At 37.7% G+C, this 25,354-nt stretch overlaps 1 protein-coding gene across 2 annotated transcripts; it reads left to right on the plus strand.

Annotated features, from left to right (window-relative positions):
• The first annotated feature begins 1,222 nt into the window (after positions 1 to 1,222).
• On the plus strand, positions 1,223 to 24,958 carry fam107b (family with sequence similarity 107 member B). Of its 2 annotated transcripts, none has more exons than XM_077193593.1 (4): positions 1,223 to 1,453; positions 17,937 to 18,114; positions 23,649 to 23,805; positions 23,895 to 24,958. In XM_077193593.1, exons 2-4 carry the CDS (start codon positions 17,987 to 17,989, stop codon positions 24,012 to 24,014), a joined length of 405 nt encoding a protein of 134 aa, XP_077049708.1. In that variant the 5' UTR covers positions 1,223 to 1,453; positions 17,937 to 17,986; the 3' UTR covers positions 24,015 to 24,958. The 2 variants fall into 2 exon arrangements, with proteins under 2 accessions (XP_077049708.1, XP_077049707.1); XM_077193592.1 differs by lacking the exon at positions 1,223 to 1,453 and adding an exon at positions 16,648 to 16,802.
• Positions 24,959 to 25,354: the final 396 nt, after the last annotated feature.

Raw genomic sequence — 25,354 nt, forward strand, 5'->3', positions numbered from 1 at the left:
TCCCGTAACCTCTAGTCTGGTGGGACTGAATTCTCCGTAACCTCTGGAGCAATTATGACTCATTCCCCTGTAGTTGTATAAAGGCTCTCTTACATGAACCACGACAGTGGAATGCATTACATCAATGTATCATCCTGAAACTGGTTCTGAGGGAGCATTTATTCATAAAATGACAAATATAATTTTATTTTAAACACGGCTCTATTTCATAACATATATTGAATATGTGAAATATTTCAATTACTTTCAATTTAATTTAATTAATTCATTTAATTTATTATTTGGGTGTGGGTGGGCATGTTTGTTCTTGCCTAAGGAACAAAGCAATGACAACACCCATATTTTGGGGAGACTTGACTTGGTCTCTATCAGAAACTTGAAAGCATGTCTGCAAAGCTTTTTCTGAACTAAACTTATATGATGCAGCTGGCATGCCGCCCAAGTAACCGGAAGTCCGGTATTTTACACACACACACACACACACACACACACACACAACACACACACACAGCAGAAGAGCAGCAGCACACGTTCCACACAGCACGTGAATCAGCCAGGGGGCATCGAGGGCGGGGCTGCACTCTACTGGTAAAGAGGGGTGAAAAAAAAGCACAAATCCCTTCGATTAATGGGGTTTGAGGGGCTTTTGGGGTCCAGGCTCAGTTAAGCCGATTATTTTTAATAGTCCACATGCAGAAACCAGTGAACAAAGTAAAATTATGACAGCATGCTATTTAAATTCCGTATTTATATGTAGATTAATTTAAACAACGAATGTTTAATAATTTAATGTAGTGGGGGAAATAAAGAATTACATAAAAAACACATACAAAAATGCAAATTCGGTCATCAACTACTTCGTGTGTTTTTTTAAACGGGATGAACTTGTTTGAGATGGACCTTTTTAATTAATTGATAGATTTGTTCACAAACTGGACGATCCCCTTCCATAAAAACAGTAGGCTACTTGGGATATGATCCTTGAGTTAAATCTGAGTCTGTTCCTCGCACAATGCCGTCGTATGGCTCCAGAACACTTTGAATATAAAGCATAGGCTATATCTTATCAGAATTTTCTTTTTTGGAGTGAACTATACCTTTAATCTACATTCACGTTTGCTTTGTGTACGCTGTACCCATAGTCTCCGCCCACCGACACCGCGCCACGCCCAGACTGTTTTCGGGGTCTCCCCTGCTGATGAATAATCATCATGAAATGGGCGGAGCATCGCATGTGACTTAGGCGTTGGGTCATATTTTACGCCCGCCCCCACTCCAAGTATTCATTTACATTTCTAAGGGTCCTGTCTACAACTGAACTGTTTCCAAGAGAGAAAAACCAGATTTAACAGACACACCTTCATAAAAGGAGAGGTGAACTGATGTCTTGATCTGATCTGGTTGATCTGAATTAACTTACCATAGTGAAGTATCGTCCAGGACTGATTTTGAGGTATGTGTGTTTGAATGTGTCTCTGTTTTCAGGACGCTTTGCATCGAAACGCGTTATTTGTCGTAGTGGAAATGAGACTCGCGTTATTGGAAACGATTTATGAACAGAGTCATATGATATATTCATGATATAGTGAATGTATGAGACAACAGATCAAACAATGAGCAACAGAACAATAAAGCGCTCAAATCACGCGCTTCAGAACGCAACAGAACAATGGCAAACAAATGTTTGAAATAATGAAAGTAGGCGTATTTCATATTTCTTTTTTATATACTTATAAACTTGAAATATATATAACGTTATATATCAAATCAAATTTCTTATTTCTCAAATGTCTTATTTCTATTTTTTTAACTCTATAATTTTCACATTCTGATCAAAAGGTTACATTTCAGAAAGTAATAATGCATGCAGGTTGAGTAAAAAAAAAGTATATAGTAGTTCAGTCAGCAGCAATTCCAAGCACATGGGACGTGTCATGTCTTGTCTTGTCATGGTTTCTTCACTGTACAATAGTGTCTCTCATTTAGTGTCAAAGATTTCCGTTTGGTGTTGCTTTTGTCTCATTCATTCTTTAGACCTTCTCATTTACACTAAAACTATAGGGGAACTTAATGATATTTGTATATTTCTAAAAATAGATGTTTTAGAGTTATTTTAATTTACTTTTACAGTAAATATTATGTCTAAGTGAACATAATCTGTGCATATGCTCCACATTGACTGATTAAGATCAGCTTGTTAGATGTTGCAGTATGTTCTTTAATGTTCAGTTTGATCATATCGAAACTGGTTTTCTGTATTTTAGGGGATGTTGGGGTGGGGTAGGGGGGTAGGAAGGGGTTGGTTCCGAGCACATGTGTTTGCAATTTGGAGGCTGTTTTGTCAAACTCCTTACATCTGTTTTTTGATCTTTGAACCAGTCCCCCCACTAGTGCTAGTGAAGTCTTCCAGTTTCTATTTGCCTATCTCTTTATCTGTTTCTCTCACACACACACACACACGCTATCTATCATTCACCGTGTGTGGTTTCCGTTCTGAATAACCGTGAATGTGACACAGAGAAAGTGAGAGAGAGAGGAAGACAGAGCCATGACTTCAGACTTCCTGTACATGATGATGCTTGTCTCTTGTGGATGGGTAGTTACAGTGGAGTTGAGTGATTAGAGGTTCTCTTGCTAGTCACACGATGTCCTCAGCCTTACAAAACAGCATTTTAGGTCATGGGTTGGTTACATTAAGAAGTGTTGGAGTAACATCCAGTCCAAACTGTTCTGGCTATTATTCTCCAGTAAGCTCTTACACATGGAGGTCAACCCAGGGTGCATTCTGCTTCCTTAAATTGACCTTTCTCAATAGATTTCCCTTGAGATATAGAAAATTAAACCATGTATGTACTTTGACGTGGTTATGAAATGCACTTAAATATTAAAAATTAATACTTTGGCTTTAGTTTCCTGGTACTGGGAATTACCTTTTTTTAGCTATATGAACACACTGTGAGTCAGCAGCATGCTCGGGTCTAGACAGAATTTGTCTACACTGCATATTGAGTGCATGCTGGTGTGCATTTATATGCCGCATATTGATTAACCTAATGAACGTGTTGCTTTAGGGGAACTTCTTTCTGTTCTGGGGCAGTGGCATTTCTGTACACTTGAAGCGCATTGATATGGATCTTTGTTTTGGTCTGTGTGTACACACGTGTGTGCGTGTCTCCGTGATGCTCAATGTGCTTTGTTCTGTTAAGGCAGAGCTGTTCTTTGACAGGTCTCTTTGTTTTCCCTTGTCTGCCCGTTTATAACGCATTCCTTCTCTTGTATCTCATATACATATTTAAAATGATGATAATACATCTTTTTAATATGACTGCACCAATGATTCTGAGCTATATCTGCTCATTAAAGCATGATGCAATATTCATGTAGGGTTTGAAATCATAAAGCACAGAGTGCATGTTTATGTTCTTTGTTTCTCGTTTCCATGGATTTCAGTGGTGACGTTGACACCCAGGGGCTGGATTTTGAGTTGTTATGCTAAACAGCTTGCTAAAACAGATAGTTTTGCATTCATTATTTTGTCAAATAGAAGTGCATACTGTGTTTTGGTTGGGGCACGAACAAAGAGTTTTGCCCCAAACCCATTATTAATGTCTCAAGCGTCTTTGGCTTAATGTTGGGTGAGAGGCAGAAGAGGATGGAGAAATGAGATAATATGCAGTTACATGTGTGGTGCAGGATTTAGTTTAATATATAAGGATTTGTTTTTAATGAACACATGCGTAGAGCGATATCTTGTACATTTTGAGTAGAAATTATCAGTGGGAGAATAAATCTGAGTTAGGATGGGATTTATTTAGCACAGCGTTTAACAGAATCACAGTTGCGTCATCAAATTAAAATGGTTTTGATTTCAGCTTTGAATTACGATGTAGGAAATTGCATGCTGTTTTCTATTTGTTTTGTTGTTGTGTTTGTAATTTGTGTCTTCACGCCATCATAAAGGTCTGTGTGTAAGCTGTAGCTTTTGCATATTGTTTGCACACGAGTTTAGGTGTATGTTTATGTGAATTATAGATCTGTAGAGTAATCCAGACACGGACAGCTGTCTATAAATCCTTGAGTCGGATCTGACCAATAGCTGCTTCGCATTCTGTTGCTGACATTGACCCCCCCCCCCCCCCCACCCTTAAATCAAACAAAGAAACAAGACAATCAGATACTACCTCTTCTCTCTCAACCCGACGTGGTCCAAGAAAGCTCGGGCAGAGGGAAGGCTGGACTGATGGATGTTGTGTCTGATTCATGACCACAAGATAAATCTAAATTAGGATGTCACAGACTCGGGTGAAACATTCTGTCCTGTGGAACATTTCATATGGTCTTAATAGAAGCCCAAAACACTTGAGAGGTGATGTGCCATTGTAAACATAGCCTAACTAGATATTCTCAGTTTTGTGAAGAAAGGATGATAGCCATAATTGCTAGGATATTCTATGTGGATTCTAGTGTGTATCAGGTGGTTCCTAAGTTGTAGGTAGTTTTTAGGATGTCCTAAGTGGTTGTGAGGATGCTCTAGATCAGGGTTTCTCAACCTTTTGCCGACTGCGCCCCACTTTTTTTTGTATGCCAGTCATACAAACCACTAAGGCGGGAAATAAATCAGTAGCCTAACTGAAATGTCTCTTTAGACCTACGCTACACTGTAGGCCTATATGCTTATTAATTAATTTCACGAAAACACACAAATATTTTCAATAATTAGGCAGACTATGAGGTAAATTGATTTTTTTACTCACGTTAATGTGACACTTGAGACTGCTGCTCTGAAATGATCATATCCAATTTGGAAAAGTGCGACTCGTAGTGTCACACACAAACTAGCTTTTGTCAGCCTATTCCTGCTTTTTTGTTTTTGTTTTACTGCGTACAGTATAATAAGGTCTGGCATAGCAATAGGGCTAGTGTGTGTAACATTACGTAAAGAGAGTAGGACCATGTCAAATAAGAGCCGTTCACTGCAATAATAAATTATTGTGATAGGACAATTGAAAAACAGCGTTAGAAAGTTACGGCAATAATGATTCAACGTACTACATTCGAAAATACGATTCGTTGGAGGACCGGCTACGTTTACATGCACAACTTTTGTTTCAATTGGACTGAATTCATTCCGATTGACGAATCTGAATGTAGTGTTTATATGAATGAACCGTTCGCTAAATGTGATTGGGTTGATGTGTGCATTTATATAGCCTATGTCACAAGCTTCAAATGGGAATATATTTTTTGACATGCGCAGACTGAACGAATATACCGAGTTTCCTCCGGTTTACACATACTAACTATTCTCTTACATTGGTTCTTTTATACAGCAGACTTAATATTTATCCATTTCTGGTCATAATTTGGAGACAATAAGCATATGAACTGTTGTGCTATGCTGCTTATATTTATCACGCAGTACGAATGCCCAAAACCAGTCGTCTGTGGATGAGAGTCTGAAACAGTGATTTCGCACAAATGCGGAGGGGCGTAAATGCATAAAGAAAAAGCAAATTAAATTACGAGCATGCAACGTAATTGCAACTTAGTTACATTGTCAATTGGAAAGTCATGAAATTACCAAAACGTACCAATAAATTATGTAACTTGTACGTCGTGTGTTAGCTGGGAAGGATTTGCACGAAGGATGTTCATTCTATTAATCAGGATCAGTGTCCATATGTTTAAAGAGTAACTAAACACTAAAACAACTTTTTTTAGTTACTTATCTGTAAGAATGGAGCTTCATAAATGCTGTTCATTGATTCGAGTAAATTTTTTGACAGTTGGGTATAAAGTGTTTTACTTTCAAATATATGGTGTAAAAACGTCTGAGTGCTGCCCTCTTCAGGTTAAACGGAAAGCTCCTGCAGTAGGGGTACTCTCTGACGTAGAATACTCTCTGACGTCACTCTGTCACGCCCTTGGTGCGAGCTCACCACGCCCTTGGCAGCCCCTGGTATAAAAGCATCTGGTTCCGTCAAAACTACTGTAGCGAGTCAGGAGTTGGAATTACGAGTATTGAAAACGGATAGATATATATTAGCATATAGTTAGCATAGCATTTATATAGTTATATAGATTATTTCGTGTAGCCTAGGTAGTTAATCTCGCCTATCGCTCCAGTGTGCAACCTGCATTTTACGTGGGATTGCTTCTCCAACGCAATGGAGGTGGAAATGGGCTTCTCCACACAGCTCGCGCTGCCAAACGCTGCTGTTCTTGCATGAACTCCACCACCGCAGCGGCGTCATGATGTGAGTGAGCATATATTTTTAATCACAATTTATGTTCCTTCTTATTAGGCTAAAGTTAATCCTCTGGTGTCGACAAACGCGCCGGCGCGATTTGCTGATTATTTTTTTCACATAGCAGCAAAATATAATGGACGTAATAGTAATAATAATCCTGGAAAAAATTACCTAAAATGAATGAATATAAGAATAATCGGATGCCGATCGCGATGCGGGAGTTAAGACCGCAGTTTGAGCTGGTGTCCACAGACAATTCACCCTCCTCCACTTCAGGTGAAGGTGGGGGAGAAAAGTTCTTGACTTCAAATGTCTGCTCTGTTGCTAAGTAAAGTGGGACGGTACTTGTCAACCATTTCTGAGAAATAAATTTGCTTGGTTCAAATTCCCAAAGATTTCTGTCGTGGCTTAATGACCGTGGGAAAATGTGGGTCCACGCCCAAACCAGTTGAGAACCATTGCTCTAGAATCTAAATGGTTTCAAGGATGTTCTAGGTGGTTAGGTTACTTACTGTACACCCGTTTTATCATCTGCAATGCAAAAATCACTGATCTGATGATCGCTCTTCAACAAGCTGCATGGTTTGAAGTATCATTATTGTCCATAGCAAAAATGTTGCTGAAGTTTAGGATTACATGATTGTTCAAATCACTAATTCTATTAGTGATACTTCCCTTGAATGATAGTAATAGTGGTACTTCCCTCAGCAAGCACCACTAACAAATGTTGCTGTCTGTTTTCAAGCAGACACACACATGGTATGCAGACACCTGTAGTTTTTCTTTCTTTCAGGTTAAATACATCTGTCCGTGGGGACAGACAGTGCCAGGTCAGCAGACTCTTTGATGGCTTATCCTCTTTATCATGAAGGCAGCAGTTGGCACTTTGTTGTCACGCCTCTGAAGGGGAGTGTTTGCAGTTTTTAGACTTTCCTGTATAAGCCCTGTGTATTTAATTGATGTTTTCAGTGTAAACGCTGGAAAGTTTTGTTATGGAATATGGATATGTGCGATTTTTCATTATTTTAAATCATTAGTCAGTAATCCTAAATTTCACATCCTTATGCATGCATTCACACACACGTCCCCAAACATACATTAGCACCTCTCACACGCCTCTTTAACGTAAGCTGTGACCCAGCAGGTGCTGGCCACAGCTGAGCAGAATCAATTGGCCCTCTGTTCCGCACTCTTTGTTCTATAGCCCACAGTTGCTGGATCCCTCATATACATACTTACACACACCTGACCCGTTCTGGACAGTTGCTGCACCCCTGAGCTAGTCCCCATATGGTCAGGGGTGAAGCAACTGTCCAGAACGGGTCAGGTGTGTGTAAGTATGAGGGATCTAGTAACTGTGACCTGAGCTTGGAGATACTGGTTTAGGTTTTAGGAAGAAAGTCATACAGAACGACATGAGGGTTAGTAAATGATGACAGAGTTTTACGTTTTGGATGATATATTCCTTTAAGAGCAGAAAGATTGTTTGAGATTTTGTTATAATACATATAAATGTTAGGCAAAGGTATAAATGTTAGGTTTATAGAATTGACTCTTTTGCAGCCTGTCTCTAGCGGCCAGTCGATGAATTGCAGTTTAAGTCACTTCCGTGTTGGTTTCAAGAAAGAGACAGGAAGGTTGCCGCTTGGGAGGCAATTTTGTCCATCTGTAATTGTTTGGATCGTTGGATCATTATAATTTGCTATTGTTGTGATCTTATGTGAGTGACAGGTTGTCCCGCCCTCGTGCCAGTAAGCGTGTCATCAAAGAAGGGTATAGATGTCACTGCAAGTGGGAGGGGAAGTTATTTTGATTAAAAATTATGAGGGCATATGATTTTTTTTTTAAAATAATGATGTGCAAGGAAAATCATTTATAATAAATACTGCAATATTCCATAATAAACAAGAATTGTCAATTTTGATTTCTTTATTTGAATTATTGATTATTTATCACACGACAACGATTCAACAATCCAATAATTTTCCAGATGTACAAATTCCCTCCCTAAATTTGTTCTCATTCAAAAGGAAAAAGAAATCCATTTCATGCATAACGTTTCATAAAGAAGAAGAGTTGGTGTAACTTTTGGAGCCAGCACACAATGGTGAGTCCATTGTAATCCATTTAACGTGTATACACACTTAACCAATCCTGACTCACGTTTTCTTGGTCTGCTAGTCGACCTTTGCAATTTCAGATGGGCTAAATATGAATTATTGCTTTAGTTCGACTGAAAGTAAACTTTTATAAAGACCTGAATGCCATGTATAGATCTATTCAAAGAGTTTTTTTTGTTTTGTTAAGGTGATGGCAAATTCTCTGTTTGTGTATTAGAAAGCCTTTGCAGGTTCATCACATTCCAGTGGTATGACACAACGTGGTGTTGCACTAGCTGAATAATCTCCATTCATGCAGTATCTCTCCTTTGGAGCTCCTCTCTCTAACAACACACACACAAAACTAACATGATCTACAGTTAATACCAACACCGTACACTCAACTCATTGCTTTCTCATTTTACCCTCACTCATGACTGTCATAAGACAGGTTTTATATTCATTTGGTGTTTGTCACAGCTGAAACAGAATCAAGTAAAGACTTGAAGCAAGAGCAGAACAAAGTGGAGGTTAATAAGGAAATGTTGGGTTGTTGGGTGAGAGGAACAGGAAGTCGGTTTTTCTTTTACAGTTATTACCAAGCCCCACAGAATTGAGAAAAGGCACAAATGAGTGTGTTAAGCAGTAGGTGGTGTGACTGATGTTTGAACACGGATGTCGAGAGATTGTGATCTTTAGTATCAGATAAAGTTGCGACCCAACCAAATGATTGAGTAAGAGTGAAAATATGAAGTGCATGTTGTGCACAAGTGATAGATTTCTGTCTTTTGTTGTACATATAGCATACATGATGGATTTGTAGCTATTGGTAATTTAGTACAATGCAGTAATAGACACAATACCAGCTCACATATACAACAACATTTTTTTTTGCCTAAACCCAGGTTATTTAGTACATTTTTATACTTGTTTGATGGCTTTAAAAAAAAATCTGATTTAAGCATATTATTGTATCAAAGTTTAGGGGGCACTTACACTACACCGTTTTCAACTAAAAATGGAAAACTATAAACTAAACTTTATCCATTTTTGATGTTCATTTTCACGACACCGGCTATTTTGGGGGCCTAAAAACGCAAAGTTTCAAATCCAGGTTTCCATTATTGTCAAAACAGGAATTTGTGTAAACGGGATGACATGCGTATTATGTGTTCAGTCTATAGGAACGAAATGTTTCTTTTCAATGTAACGTCGCCAACTACTGGTCTGACATAATAGTCTTTTTTTAATCGTTTTCGGAAGTGACTTAAATTGCAATTCATCGACTGGCCTCTAGAGACAGGCTTTAAAAGAGAGTCAATTCCATATATCCCCAATGTTAAAATGCCCTACTTTACAGCAGAAAGAAATGTTTACACAGTCTGGTACAAAAAGTGGTTTTGGTCTGTATAGCTAATTTTACCCTTCATGACAACTGTGAGGGGGGTTATTTTTTTGTAACTTATCTGTTTAAATTATATTAAGCCTTAAAGTTCTGCATAATTAAGGGCGTGGCCACTTGAGTGACAGTTGGATTGCCACTGCTGTCACTACTAGCCGGTTGTCTGCTGGCAACCAGTCACCTCAGCTCCACCCACATCCCACCTCTTTGCCCATTTTCTGTTGTCCGGGAGTGATGCGCGGCCAAGATGGCGACGACCAGCTGCGCCCACTTTTAGGCTTCAAAAATGCTCTTCAGAAACCTATGGGTGACGTCACGAACACTACGTCCATATTTTTTTACAGTCTATGGTGTGTACTGGGATCTTTTGACAATGTTGTTGTCTGCACGTGAAAGTGAAAAAGATACATTTTTCCGTTTCTAGTACACCGTTGTTGTGTAAACGTGTTCTTCGAGAGAGGTCATGAAAAGCTAAATTATGGGACGTTTTGTTTCAGAAAACATGCGACTAACAGAAACAACAATGAAATTATATTAAAAAATGCATAATATTTCTTTTTAAGGACAAAAGTATCTGAATCCTCTCAGAAAGCTCCTAATTTAGCTTACATTTCTACGTAGGAGTCTTAGTTGCTCTCAGATTGGTCCTAAATCACCCTTAATCTGAGCGAGGAAAAGACAAAGACAGAAACTTTCATCTTAGTGAGGAGGTGGGACAGACCCCCAACTGTGATTGGTTGGTTGTAAGAAGATTAAAAAAAACGCTTTTTTTAAGTATAGGGTCTATTTTAAGCCCTCACTTTGAGAAATTAAACTACAAGTGTAATTTTTCCTGTAATTTTCTCTCTCTCTCTCTCTCACTCTCTCTCTCTCTCTCTCTCTCTCTCTCTCTCTCTCTCTCTCTCTCTCACACACATATTTGATAGGAAATGAACAGCAACACAATACGGTTCTGAAAGTGCTATATCTGTGATCACTGCTGATAGAAGGTTGTGACAGACCCAAATCATCACTGCTGCATAGTTGCATTTTCCTGTTGCGAAATACGTTACTGTAGTTATTCCATTTCTGTCAGAGATGTTAGCGTGTCTCTAATAAGATCAGCCACAAACATGATCCCTGCACGATCTAATGTGTAGGGTTTTATTAACTCACTGACATGCATTGTATGCAACACATTTCTTCTCCTTCACATTTTGTCCATTTTCTCAGCTACAAAAGAAACTCTTAAAAGTCCTCGTCCGTACTCATAACAGTTTTGGACCTTAAGACCTCTTTTAAGGGTTAATATGTTCTCTGAATTACTTTTTTCTTTAATTTTAAGAGGAAACGCCCACATTTCTATGAATTTTGTCTCTAGGAGCAACTCTTTGCTCTAAGATTTTTCATGACTCCCATTTGCCACTGCTTGCTCGCACACATAAACAAGTGCTTCCTTTTCCTAATATGCAGCAGTGTCCTGACATTTCATCACATGACCTAATTCTCTTGTGGGCTACTTGAGGTCAGGCCATAAATGCCAGAGGTCCTGCCTTTACTCAGACCGGATTTTTGAATAATTCTAGACCTTTCATCCTGATCCAGCTATAGCCTCATAAAAGCTGTTTACAGCTGCAAAACATGATTTGCCATATTGTATGTCAACATCGTTTCATTAATCAAATTTATTGAATTAGTGACTTTGCAGCATAGTGAGTGTTGTTTTTGACATCCTCAGACACCAGAGAGCAGCACAAGGAATAGATAATATATTTTTTTTAGTTCAAGCGTGAGAAATATGTCAGTCCAGATGCACTTATCTCTTTTGACCTGATTCCTCTGTTTATTAGTGTATAACTGTGCTCTTCTGCACTGCAGACACACAACCCCCAACAGCAATGCCCATGTGCTTCCACAGATGGCATGAGTGCGGGCGCTGTGTTGGTGTTTTGTCTCAACGTTGGCGTATGGACTGTATCGGTTTATATTGTTATTTTGTAACAGCTTTGTACAAGTGACTTTCCATCATACAGACTATAGATGACAGTTTAGGCTTTAACCCTGTTGCTGTAAAGTCCAGTTATTATCTGTTTTTAATTTGAATGGCTAAGGTATTAGGGGGGTGAGGCAAGCAGTTTAATTCTAGTAAGATGAAGTGTCTGACCTCTGACCCTTCAAGAGAAGCCCATAAATGTTTATTTCTCTGTGCTGTGGGAAACCAATGGTTTATGAGATTTAACATTTTCCATTGGCCCAGCTAAATGAAATGGATGATATTCAGCTTAAAAATGTTTTTTTTTTTTTTTTGCTAATGACTTCTAATTTTAAGAACCAAACTTTGCATTTGTGTGTGCATGTATTGGCTAATTGTTAATAATATCACTCTTAAATAATTAGGCTATATACAATAAAGGTGTCTTGACATGACTATAAATAATACTAAAAATAAGACTCTTGTTTCAATTAGTAAAAAAAGAAAAACTTTATGTACAGTATACTTGCCCTGTATACTTTGATTGGAAGTGTAAGTCAGTCCATTTGTTTTTGTGGCCACAGACGCATATTTAGCCTGGACTATTCATTTAAAGGATTACATGTAATCATTTTCAGATCTCTAGCTGGTTAGTGGTGGTCTGATTCATTCCTGTTATGAGAAGACAGGCGGTGCATGAGAAAATGAGGAGGAGAAATGAATCGTCTAGAGAACTGTTGGTACGAATTGATACCTCTGGGGTCTGTAATGACTGGTGGGGTGGGATGTGGGGGATGGTCTGGAAAGGCCTTTATGCCAGAAATAGGGTTTAGTTGTGTTTAGAAAAGGGTTTTCTTGAGTGTTAGGTTAGAAATTAATACATTTATTAAGAATAGGTGAAAGTGACAGCACTACAGGACTAGTGAAAAGGATTTTGGGATTGGGGAGGGGCTAATATACCCTCCTGCCGTGTGTAAACGGTGCCCAATAAGGGTCAGATGGTGCAATAGACTGCCAGCTGCTCCCTTCCTCCCTGCATGTCTCTGTCCGTAATGAGAGCGGAACAAAGAAGTGGCATCATTTCCACCTCCTCCTCATCTCTCTCTGTGTGTGTCCCAGTACTTGAGTCTCACAGATAGCTTCATTTTCTTCTCCAAAATGTGACCAAAATGGCAAGGGATTAAAAAAAAACTTTTTTTTTTTTTTGAGTTTGTCTGTTTCCTGTTATTGCCGCCCCATGTCTTCGTTCAAGGTCTGTGTGTGTGGGCATAGGAGAGATGACTGGAAAAGGAAGCTAAGGGTGATTGATTAAGGTGCGGCTTCCCTCTGTTTTGTCCTATTATGATGTAGAGTTTGTTAACCATGAAATCAATCAAATTCTTTATACACAAAACAAATCCAAATACTTACTGGGGTCACATTTTAAGCCTGTGATTTTTGAATGTCACCTTTAGAAAGAAGTCAAGCAAGAGCATGAGTCTTAGCAAATCTGCACAAACAATGTTCCAAGTATATATCCACTCAGAAATCATGATGATGTTGTGTGATCATTTGCAGTAGGGTTAGTGTTCAAAGGGAGGTGAGGGTGTTTTCTTTTCTGCAGTTCCCCAGCTTTTAGTGTGCGTGCGTGCGTGTTTTTTTTTTTGTTTTTGTAAGGGCCATCTTAGTCATTATAAACTCTTTTTTCACAATTCCAGTGAAATCTTCTTTTGTCCCTCGACCAGTCGAACCACTAACGGCGTGCTAAGTGAGCTGTGAATTGTGAGATTCCAAGTCACAGTTCAGCTCGTAGCACTGCGTTCATGGTTCGACTGGTCGAGGCTGTTTCCCAAAGATGGCTCCTGCCTGTATACGCGATGGTACGGTCTTTATAAAGTATATTATTATTAAACTGTCTGTACACTTACAAAGTTCTCAGTGCTTTGGTTTGTATGTAGAGACCCTCATTAAGCTACCGTGTTAGTGTGGGGCTATTTTGAGCCTTGTTAGTGGTATTAACTTGCGATCTCTTTTTACTTATTATATGCCCCATATACTAGCGTTATAAGCTAAACAGTTTTTAGAGATCAAACTCTTTACACTCGATTATCATGAAAACAAATCCCAGAGAACAGTCGACTCGGTACCAATGTGTTATTACACCCCAGGTTCATTTTGCGCCGGAGTTCTCCTTTAAGTGCTAGAATTCCAGGCAATGTAGTTTCCAAATTATTTCAAAGTTACAATTTAAAATAACATATGTCTGTCTGTCTGTCTGTATTGGTCATATTAAAATTACAAGCTTGTTTCAATGATATGCAGCAGACAAAGTTTAACACACACACACACTCCCACATTTTATTGTTAGTTCTTCTGGTGTTAGGAATAAAATAGGCCAAGTTTGTCAACATCAATCATTGACTTGTAGATGGGGTGGTTATGTGCATGTCTTCAAGAAGTATAGAAAGCATCTTAGTACCAATAAATAGTCTTTTTGTATTGGGGAGGAACTTGGCAGTTACAGCTCTGAAAGTTAGAGTGTTTTGCAATGAACTGTTTCAAAAGATCAAGGAAAATTTGTTTTGTCATGATATACCCGTCTCTTCTAATGTCACGCGTATGGCCCAATTTTGAAGACCAATTAAGAATTGTACAAGTTAAAGTCTAATCACTTGAACTAGGGTTATAATTTCCAATGATTTGATCTAAACGTCTATTTCTTGAATTTTAAGTCTTAACTTCAAGTGGACCATGAACAAAAGCACTGGAGCTTTTAAACATTAATGCAAATCTGGCTGACATGCATGATCGCCCATATGTATTGTGATGTTAAATAAGAGCTGTCCCCTGCAAGTCTGGGCTGGAACAAGGTACAAATCTGAGAACTGGCAAACAGATGCCCGCCTAACATCTCCAGTCCTCTTTAATGAGTCACTAGACAGTTTACAAGCATTCCTTTAGTACATGCGTAAACATGGGTATGCATGCAAATAAATGCTCTGGTGTATCATTATCAATGCACAATCGATCTGAAAATATATTGAAATGCTCAGCCTTGGACCCACCCATGAGTTTAGTGTTGTGGTGGTCACCATAGAGGCGGCTGTGCTCTGTGTAGGGTTGAAGAGTGCAGCTCTGTAATTAAAAGCTAGATCTGGGCCTTTTATTAAATGCACTTGTCCTGCAGGGTTCCATGTGCAGAGACTTCAGCACATATGCAGTACACAAACCTTGCCAAAAGTGTTGTTGATACTGTGACATGAAGTGAAATGTTTATACATATTTATAGAAATGGTCAGTTATGTACCCGTTAAAGCTAAAGATTACGCAAAAATGAAAAAGCTGCCATTATTTACTCACTCTCTCATGTTCCAAACCTGTATGACTTCTTCCCCGCAGAATACAAAAGTCAAAATGTTTTGCATTTTACAGTGAATGATGTTTTGGGGAAAAAAGCACTGTAAAAGTGCCATAAAAGTGTTCTATGACTTTTGGGCCATATCAACGTAATATGATATAGCTTTGTGAGAAATAAACAGACCGTAAGTCTTTGTTTACTGATAACCTTATTGATGACCACTTTGTCAAGATCACAGATTGAAGTCAGGGAATTAAAATAGACAACTGAATCAGTCTGATTTGGGAACTAATGATTCAGGGTTGAGTTTCCCAAAGACTGTGGTCGCAACTTCCGTTGTTACCAACACAATTCAGCGGAACTTGTGAGCATAGTTGGCTAATGATGCTTTTGGGAAACGCACCCCAGAGCCGTTTTGTCAGCTGAATCAATTGATTCATTCAAAATATACACATCAAAAGAATAAAATATACACATCAAAAGAATAATTTTCATTTTCAGTTAACTATCCTTTTAACTTGATAACATCATTGTACCATGTTGACTTGAGAAATGGTAAGCGTTTGTGAAACCGTCAGCACAAACTTTCATCACATTCTGATGTCAAAAGGAATTTAATTACAGATACACACATTATACAGCTTCCTTTGACGCACAGCATTAGGGTAATAACACCAGCATACGCTTTCCCAAGCTATTCTTCCTGAATGCATAATGAAATTACTGGTTGTAAAAACACTGAGGTGATATGTAAACATATCATAACGGGAAATACTTAAGTTATTGCAATAAAATACAAAAGCACGTATGTTGCAACTATATTACGTGTATTTAAACAGTGACCATGTGGGGAAAGGCTGTAAGCAAACATGACCTATAAAGAGTGTTGATTTTGTCCTTGAAGGAGTGCCACACATTTCAAGCAGTAACATAGTTCACCCTTGGGTTTGAAGCATTCGCACTGTGTTTGGAATGTCCTCATATTGTTCCTTAAAATTAAATTATGTCAGGACAGTGAAAACTCGAGCCTCGTGCGTCATTTAGCTCGTGTCTGGTTGTTGATGTGAAGGACCTCTAGTGGCCGGCAAATAAACTGCAGCTCAAATTGTACTACACTACGTAGGCTACCACAAATAGGCTATTGGACATCTTTGATTCTGTAATAAACTACAGTGTTGGTATTTTATTTCCTTCATGATTTGATATAAATGCAGTATGCCATCTTGTACACCAAAAACCTGCATGGTTTACTCTAAATCAATTACATATTTTTAAGGTTATAAGAAGATTATAAAAGAGGTAATGCACATTAATGTGTTAAAAAATAACACCCCTGATTTATGAGCACTTTGAAATATTGAATACATTTCTGTAGCCCCATCTCGTTCAATATTTTCCTTCTTTTAATAGCTCTAAGCTCAAAGTTTAGTCCATATATGGAAGCACACCTGTGTGGATTATTTAGTTGGGAGTGTTCATCATTTTATTGGTGTGTTTTTGAGGCCACAGGCTTTGATGTTTCTATCTCGAGTGAAGAAAGATTAACCGGGATGTTTGTGGGAGCAGGGGTGGGTGGGCTGTTAGGTAATAAAGCATCAGGCGGAGTCAGAAGAGCTGTTTATAGTGCGCAGCGTTCTGTCGGAGATACAGAGCTGCAGTTTCATCTGTGGGAAGTAGTTCCTAATATCCTGAGATTCTGAATAACACTCAAACGCAGAGATGACAACATTGTTCAGATACCCCGTGTTTCCAGTTCTTCCAGGTGAGATTTGGCAGATAACATGGACATGCACTTTTTGGAAATACAGTGCAATTTTAGGTTTAATATATAAGTGAAAGTGTACATTTTTAGATGCTGTGTCCTTAAATCTTTTATTCACCTCTTCACTGTATTTTAAATAGTCCTGCAAATATATGTTGTATCTTAATTGAGGTTAAAAAGTATAATTTTATATTATTTATAATTTTTTTATTGTCAATTATTAGAATAGTTAAATGGAGAAAAAATAGAAAAATACCCAAATACTGAGTTACATGTACTTAATGTTTTTCACATAGTTATATATGTGTGCCGCATGGATACTATAATGTAAAGTATTTCAAGTGGTGTTTATTATGTTTATTCAGATATAGCTGTTTCAAAATAGAAAAATACCCAAATACGGAGTTGAGCTTCATGTACTTAATGTTTTTCACATAGTTATATGTGTGACGCATGGATACTATAATCTAAAGTATTTCAAGTGGTGTTTATCATGTTTATTCAGATATAGTTGTTTCAGCATTTTAATTGCCTGTGTGATGAATGGTACATGCTTGTGTTTAGTGTAAATCTAGTGTATATCCATCCAGCTGTAAACAAATAGCCATGTGAGAAGTCACATGGGCTTATCATTCATCTTCTATTTAATGATATCAGATAAACCAATGAGAGAGATTTTTATTGCCTGATATGGAAGTTTCAGTGAAACCAAAAGTATGGATTTCTCTATTATTATTATTAATAGTATTATATATTTTAAATATGTATTTTGATCCCATGGGCCATTGTGCTAACTTAATTCATTGTTTTATGTCAAAAATATTGTTTTATTGCTGACATATTAAAATGCAGATTCTCTAGGAAATGTGGTTTATGCTTTTCAAACACCTGATTTGTCAAATAATTTTTACGCGGCATAATTGTCTTATTGTGTCATATATGCATATGGCTATATCTGTAAACACTTAAGCATTGATCAATTTGCTGTTTTTGTCATGACTGTGTGCATGCTAATTACACCTATATTATATATAATAAGCTCTTTTAAAGTTTTTTCATTTTTTATTTAATTGCAGCACCTTTTGTTTTTGTTGTAACATAACTTAAAATGTATGCATTTTATGTTTTTTTCAGGTCTGGACCAGGCAGACATACCAGAGGGACTGTCCCGTGTGCGGAGCATTATGGCAGAGCCGGACTATATGGACAGTGATGGCGATGACCTCATTAAGCCCAAGAAACTCCTCAATCCGGTGAAGTCCTCCAGAAACCACCAGGACCTACACAGAGAGCTCCTTATGAACCAGAAAAGGTAATGCACATACAGCCTACGTTAGAGCTTTCCTCCTACATCTGTACTTTTTTGTCTGTGTCTTTCCTCTTAGAATTCACTGTTTGTTTTTGTTACCCCCCCCCCCAACCCAGCTGCAATCATATTTTCTCCTCTCACATGAATATGATCATTTTCATCATCACTGCAGTTTTGCCAAATTATCTGATCGTGATGTGTGGGTACGTGCCAATTATAAACTCTTTTATTTATGATGCTAAACCTAAAACAAGTCCTAATTGCCATCCGTTTTCATATATCAGATATGATATGAATGTATATAACAGAATGTTATATAACACACACAAAAAATCTGACCACATTTGGTCACACTTGATCAATCAGAATCAAACATTCTCTGATAAATGCCTATATGACTTGTTATGCATCATATAAAGATCAGTTTGAGCCATTCCACTGTTGCATATATCAGAAATGAGTTCTTAAAAAGTTAGTCTTTCTGAAAGTTGATGCTACCCAGAGGACCTTCATGATAAGATGAATGATTTCCCCCTGGCAGACCCCGCTGTGCTTGTGTGCTGAATCTAGGCAAACAGGAACCAGGAAAAAATGCTATGGAAACAATGAGTTTGAGTCACTTGTTCTAGTCCTCACTGCCTCTGCTTTTTTCTCTCTCATTCTCATTGGTGATGAATTGTGACAGCAAGTGTATACACATGCTCCCTATTACATAAAACAGTTTTTTCTTTTGCAGTTGGAAGTTATTAGGAAGATCCCTTGAGGGTAGAAGTTGTTCTTGCAGCTTTGATGCGAACAAAAACTGACGCCACAAGTCATTTATGTTGGAAGAAATGTATAACACGCACAAAGTCTCGGTTACCAGCATGATTACATAAACTCCTGTCCACTGATTCTCACCTCCCACATTAGTTGAGCATGTAGAAATCTTTTTGTGCGGGAATAGAGAATCCGAATCCTCTGCCGGGGATCTATTCCAGTGATTCCTTATCAGGGGTAATGTATCCTTAAGCAGGTTCCAGGCATTGTGCTTGAAAAGATTTGATTTTGTTTTGTTATTATACCTGTAAGTGTTTGTTTCATGCAGGTATACTGATTTGTAAAATAGTGTTGCTTGCATAATTTATTGTATTCAATTTATACAATTTATAAATATATTTTCTTGGGTGAGAAAAAATATCCATGATTGCCCCCAAAATAGTAAGAATGTATGAAAGACACACAAGCGCAGGTTTTGTATTAAAGAGAGAGAAAGTGTATAGAATGTATAGATTTGTTAAAAAAATTTTTTTTTATATAAATAAAATTTTAAATTGTTACTCCGAGTATGCAAGGAAGGCAGTGCCTCCTTGAAAAACGTTATGACAAAATAATTCATATTACAAAAAAACACAAAAAAAAAACACGCAAATATTACAAAATGTGACATTAAACATTATATAAATCACTTGGTTTTCTAAAGTAACATTTTCCAAAAGTGTGTGGTGGGTTTGGTGTAAGAGTGTAACTAGAGATGCACCGATATGAACATTTTAACCGATAACCGATGATTCTTTATATTTGAAAGCTGATAACGGATATATTGGCAGATAAATCCTAATCCAAATTTTTATATAATTTTTGAGAGAAAATTACAAAAACAAACCTGATTACAAAAACAGAAGTCTCACCATTTAAAAGCCATGTACCCAATTATAGCACACAATTATAATGTTCTTATTATAATTTTATCTAGCCTATATGACTGACTTGAATGCTACACTTAACTGTATTTTCCTTTTTTGAAGTGATTTAAATCATATTCAAGCAATTCAAAACCATCTTGGCGAACAGTGCGCATCTGAAGTGTCTCAGCTGACGGAAATAATCCATTATTTATTGGCTTTAATATATCGGTCAAATTTTCTTATCGGGCCGATAAGGATGACATTAAAAATGAACACATATCGGCCGATACCGATATGGTGGCCGATATATCTTGCATCCCTTGTTGTAATGTTTTGGTACGGTACGGATGTAAATACAGTATCTCCAGTGTAATCAAACTTTTTTTCTGCCCAGAGACTGTAGATGAAGTTTAGCTCTTTAGCTACTTTTGGGGCAGTCATGGACTGTCCATTGTCCCTGTTAAATAAACCAAACACTTAGTTTATTTAGTGGCGATGAAGGGGTTTTACAAATGGGGTTGTGGAGATACATGAGATCTAATCACTGCACAGGCCTGGAGATCATGAAGACCCTAAAGAAAGGGGATCTTATTTAAATTTTCACACTTTGTATTTTTTTCTTACTTCATAGAGAGTGGAGAATTGAGAGTGTGTGCTTGCTTTGGTTTAGAAAAAGGGAACATTTCCACAATCTTAAAGGGATTAGTTGTTCCAGATGTGGTGCTCAGAGGGATGCTGAAAGATGAAGAGTTACATAAGAAGGATTACAGCATCCCCTAGACTTCCCTCCTACCCTTTCTATGTTCGCTTTCTCTGACACCCACCTTCTGTCTGCCTCCCACCCGGCTGTACACTAATACTCAAAGTGTTTCTGTACACTCAGTATTGTGAAATCAATTCTACAGCCAGGGCAGAAGGTGAAGAACACAGAGTGATGGAGAGATGGAGGTCAGGTTATATATAGTCTGTTGCATCATATATTAGATAATGTATCGGGTTGTGGGGCAGGGTGGTCTTTTATGTAATCGAGGCCGGCCTCTGCTTTGTTTCTTTTTTGTCTCTATTCATCTGTGTCATTCGCTTTTTTTCTGTTATATTGCCCAGCTGTCTGTGATGACTAACCAAAAATAAGGACAAAGTGTCTGTTTCGAGCAGTTTCCAAGGGACCAGTGTGTTTCAGCAAACGGCAGTGTTTTATAATCGGTGACGGCACACTCTGGCATTCCTGAAGATGTTTGTACCTTATCCATTTACAGAACAAAAGTATTTTTAATCTTTTCATCCCAGGCACAGCTACAGTAAAACCATCAGTCTTAAAGGGATAGTTCACCTAAAAAGTAAACTTTGGCAATCTGTATGTCATTCAAACCTGTATGACTGACTTTCTTTCAAATTATATTCGAAACAACATTGGACCCCATTGATTTTCAATGTATGGACACTAAGAACAACACTAATGGGAATGACGTGAAGGTGAGCAAATTAGAATTTATTTTGGGTGAACTATCCTTTTACATAGTGTCTGGCAAGCCGATTTATTATCCTAAAATCAATTCACTAAAGAAATATAGCTTGTTTACACATACCCAACTATTTCTGAACGACAATTAGAACACAAACATAAAACCACACCTATGGACAAGTACACATCCTTATCTTAATACTGGCTCAAGTAAAGAGAATGGCTTTATAGTCACTAGTCAGACTAATGTACCAGCCAGCAAAGCTCAAGAGGCCAATTTAGAGTTGACTTTGAAAAGACTGCATGTTGTTTAAGCCTGAATGTGGGAATGGGTCTATTTATTCTTTCCTTACTGAAATGGTTTAGACCAGCTGTCTCAAACTCAGCTTCTGAGGGCCACTGTCCTGCAGAGTTGTTCACAGTAATCCTGAAGACTTTGATTAGCTGGGTCATTTAGTGTTTGAGCTGAACTTTGCTAGGCTGTGGCCCTCCAATAGCTGAGTTTGAGACCACTGATTTAGACTCCGAGTTGTGAATATCAAAATAACTCGCACTGTTTGCAGTGAGCAAAAATGTCTAAATATCAAAAGACAAATTGGATTGTACTACTTTTCTTGTGATGGAAACGCACCATTTTATTAGTTTCCGCTTGGCAACACAGTTTGCTAATGAATTTAATCATTAATAAGGTCTGTGCCCCTGAATCATGAAGCTAATGCATTGTTTATTCTTATCAAGTTTGTGGCATGTAGCTGATCTGTTATTGCACTCATAAAGTTACCTGCACAACAGACACATTCCACCCATGTGATTAATGTCTGATGTGCTGCTGCTGTTCTTATTTCTCAGAGAAGAATGAATAGTTGGAGGGAGAAACTAAAATAGTGTTCAGAAAATAAATCAGTGACATGACACAGAAATGGAGAACGGGCAGATGTGGTTTCCACTCTCACCTGGCAGAGATTCTCTTAATTTCATGTTTTTTTAAAAATGTATTTGGGATCCATACAGTTATATAACTGCTATCCAAATAGCTAAAACATTTCATCTCCTATTTTCTCAGCTCTGATATTCTCATTAGCTTCTCTATTTTTTTCTTCATACAAGTCTAGACAAGTCTACAAGTTTTGGAAAGATTTACAAAGCAGTCAGCAAGTCTCTGGTGTGCCAGGCAGAGAGCTGGGTCATGTTAAAATACAGCAGAAGAAGACTGTGTTGTTGTTTATACATTTTATTATATAGTATATATTAATATTTTCAGTTTTCATTCTAGTTAAAGCTGCATTCAACTTTTTTGGGTTAAAAATTATCCAAAATATATTTTTTTAACAAGTACATAACCATAACATGAGATTGAGAATTACGCAACAAAGATGTTACAGTAAAGTATTGTAATTTAAATAGTTAATCTCCATATGCTCTAAATGTACAGCAGCTTCTGGACATTACGAACCAATTCCAATCCCTAAAACCCACCCAGGAATCCATCCATACTGGATTACAACTATTTGGGGCAATCAGGATTTCCAGTCACATTATGTAACCCTATGGATTATTACCCTAAAGTGTGCTAGAGTCATTTTGCTATTTCATTGAGTCAGATCTCTGAACAAAATCATGAAATTAATTATGTTATGGTTTTAAACCCAAACTTTTTGAAAAGAGGTGTGCTGTTACTTTTCTAAGCGATTAGTTTTACAATTGTGGATCATACAAACATAATCAAAAATTTCCCATACACTTGCTCTGAAGGACCTGAGCCATATCTTACATCATGTCTACACGGGATGTGATAGTTATCAACTAATACTTCATGTCAGAAGTACACCGTAAAAATGTTGCTGCAATTAGTTATAACAACTTAACATTTTTTGAGATAACTTAAATATCAAAATAAACTAAAGTTAACTAAACTTAATATTTTCAGGCACAAGCACATACTTTTTAACTTGAAACAACACATTATTTCTTATTCTAATGTTGAATTTTAAGTTGTGATAAATAAAAACAGCAATAATTTTTTACAGTGTAGTGTGAACGCTTGAAGTTCGTCAGAAATAGAACATGGCATCAGTTTACTGTCAGGAATACTATGTTGTTGCGCCAGTATAGACAGCATCACTGATTATATTGGGTTCTAATGGCTTTTGCCGAGTTGCGTCACGCCGCTCACATCCTTTGTAGACACGGTGGTAGACTTTAGGGTGGGTTCTTTTGACTTGGGTTTCCTAGCAATAACCCAGAACACTGCATAGCAACGCCCTGGCAACTATCCATAAGACTCTTGCATCATGGTGGCGATTTTTGTAGTGTTAATAACCACTCAATTTTTCAGAAAATGTTAAAATCTAGTTACTTTTTGTCAAGTGTTTTCATCATCTCCTTGATTATTATTTTTTTTATCACAGGGGCCTCGCGCCGCAGAATAAACCAGAACTCCAGAAAGTGATGGAGAAGAGGAAGAGAGACCTGGTGCTTAAGGCTCAGAAAGAGGAGCAGGAGTCACACCAGAAAAGGACGGACCTTGAGATTGAGCTCATGAAGAGACGAGAGACGCTCGAACAGGTACAGTATGTCCCCTCACATGCCAAGACATAGGCGTACAATAAGCAGATCCAGAAATGATTGACCAAAATTATCTTTTTCCTGTTTAGCTGGAACTGGATCAACATAAGAATGAAGAGGAGCAAGAAAACACCCCAGAGTTTGTCAAAATGAAAAGCAATCTGAGAAGAACCAAACAGGAAGTGGACGGGCAGGAGCGTGCCACCTAGAAACAGTTTCCATGGCACATTTGTTGACATGGCAGCTGGACTGTGGTTTATGGGGATTTCCTGGTGTTCCTCCCCCATGTGTCCCTGTGAAACAAGTGACTATAGACTGCTCGCAGACGGAACCAGTATTCACGCAGCCTCTTTTCCTGAACAACCATCACAATTAAAGAGGAATGGAGAATAAACCCCACACACGCACACACACACACACACACACACACACACACACACACACACACACACACACACACACACACACACACACACACACACACGCACACGCACACGCACACAAACTCTTGCACATGGGAGCAGCCTCTTTGCCACTGGTTGTCCGGCTTCAAAGAACATGCATGGCGGAACAAAGACCACATAATTACTTTGATGTTGGGTATTATTTTTGGAGGGGGGCACATATTTTACTGTTTTATTTTCAAAACCTAAAATGGGACACTGGATGGACTCTTTTAAGCCAAAACAATCCTCTTTTATTTATGTTCAGTATAAGCTTTTGTTCAAAAGGGCTTCTCAAGACATTTTCTTCATGGTTGATGATTAAAAAAAGAAAGGAATATAAAGTTACAACAATGCAAATTGTGATGCATCATGCTTGCTTTTTATGAATTGTAATATTTGTGCGCTCCCTTTGCTAAATTTCATAAGCAATACTAGTTCTAGTTTTGTGAGTTTTCTTTGCAAATATTTTTGTTATAGCTTTTTTACTGAACACATTACTAATAAGTTAATAAGCTTTAGTTCAATGTGATAACGCAAGCGCATGTGTTTTTTTCCACTTGAATGCTAGTTGCAAGAGAAGATGAAATGTTTATTAAGGAAGAAAGACACATGGTTTTGTGTAGATTTGAGCCAATAAATAACCACTCCTTGTGTTCCCTTAAAACCTTCTTTTAATAAATATTATTTTATCATGTTGAATTCTTTAATTTGATCTCGATATGAATCTCTGTGTAACCAAAACGTGTAAGTGATCTTATAAAAGAAGGAAGATTTTTATGCAGATGAAGAAAGTAGATGAGCAAGTGGAACAACAACTTTGAAATCCTGAAAATTTCAAGAAGAAAAGTAGGTGTAAGTGAGTCTACTGGTATTTGCACAACAAGGTCTGCACCTCCCACAACATAAAATGAGACTGCCTATATAAACATTAGTCTAAATGATTCACAAATAACTCAAATTTTAAAAGCATTTTGCTTCATTTTGTATCTGACATCTCAGAAGACATGTTTAGTTAAATGCAGAGATGCAATGTTGAGACACTGACCTCTTAATTACTCATAAAATGCTATTAAAAGCAAAATAAGCAATAGCAATGGAAATAG

Source organism: Siphateles boraxobius, unplaced genomic scaffold (genome assembly GCF_051911475.1).
Source record: "Siphateles boraxobius isolate OS27281-9 unplaced genomic scaffold, OSU_SipBor_1 31, whole genome shotgun sequence".
In the NCBI taxonomy this organism is placed as follows: Eukaryota; Metazoa; Chordata; class Actinopteri; order Cypriniformes; family Leuciscidae; genus Siphateles; species Siphateles boraxobius.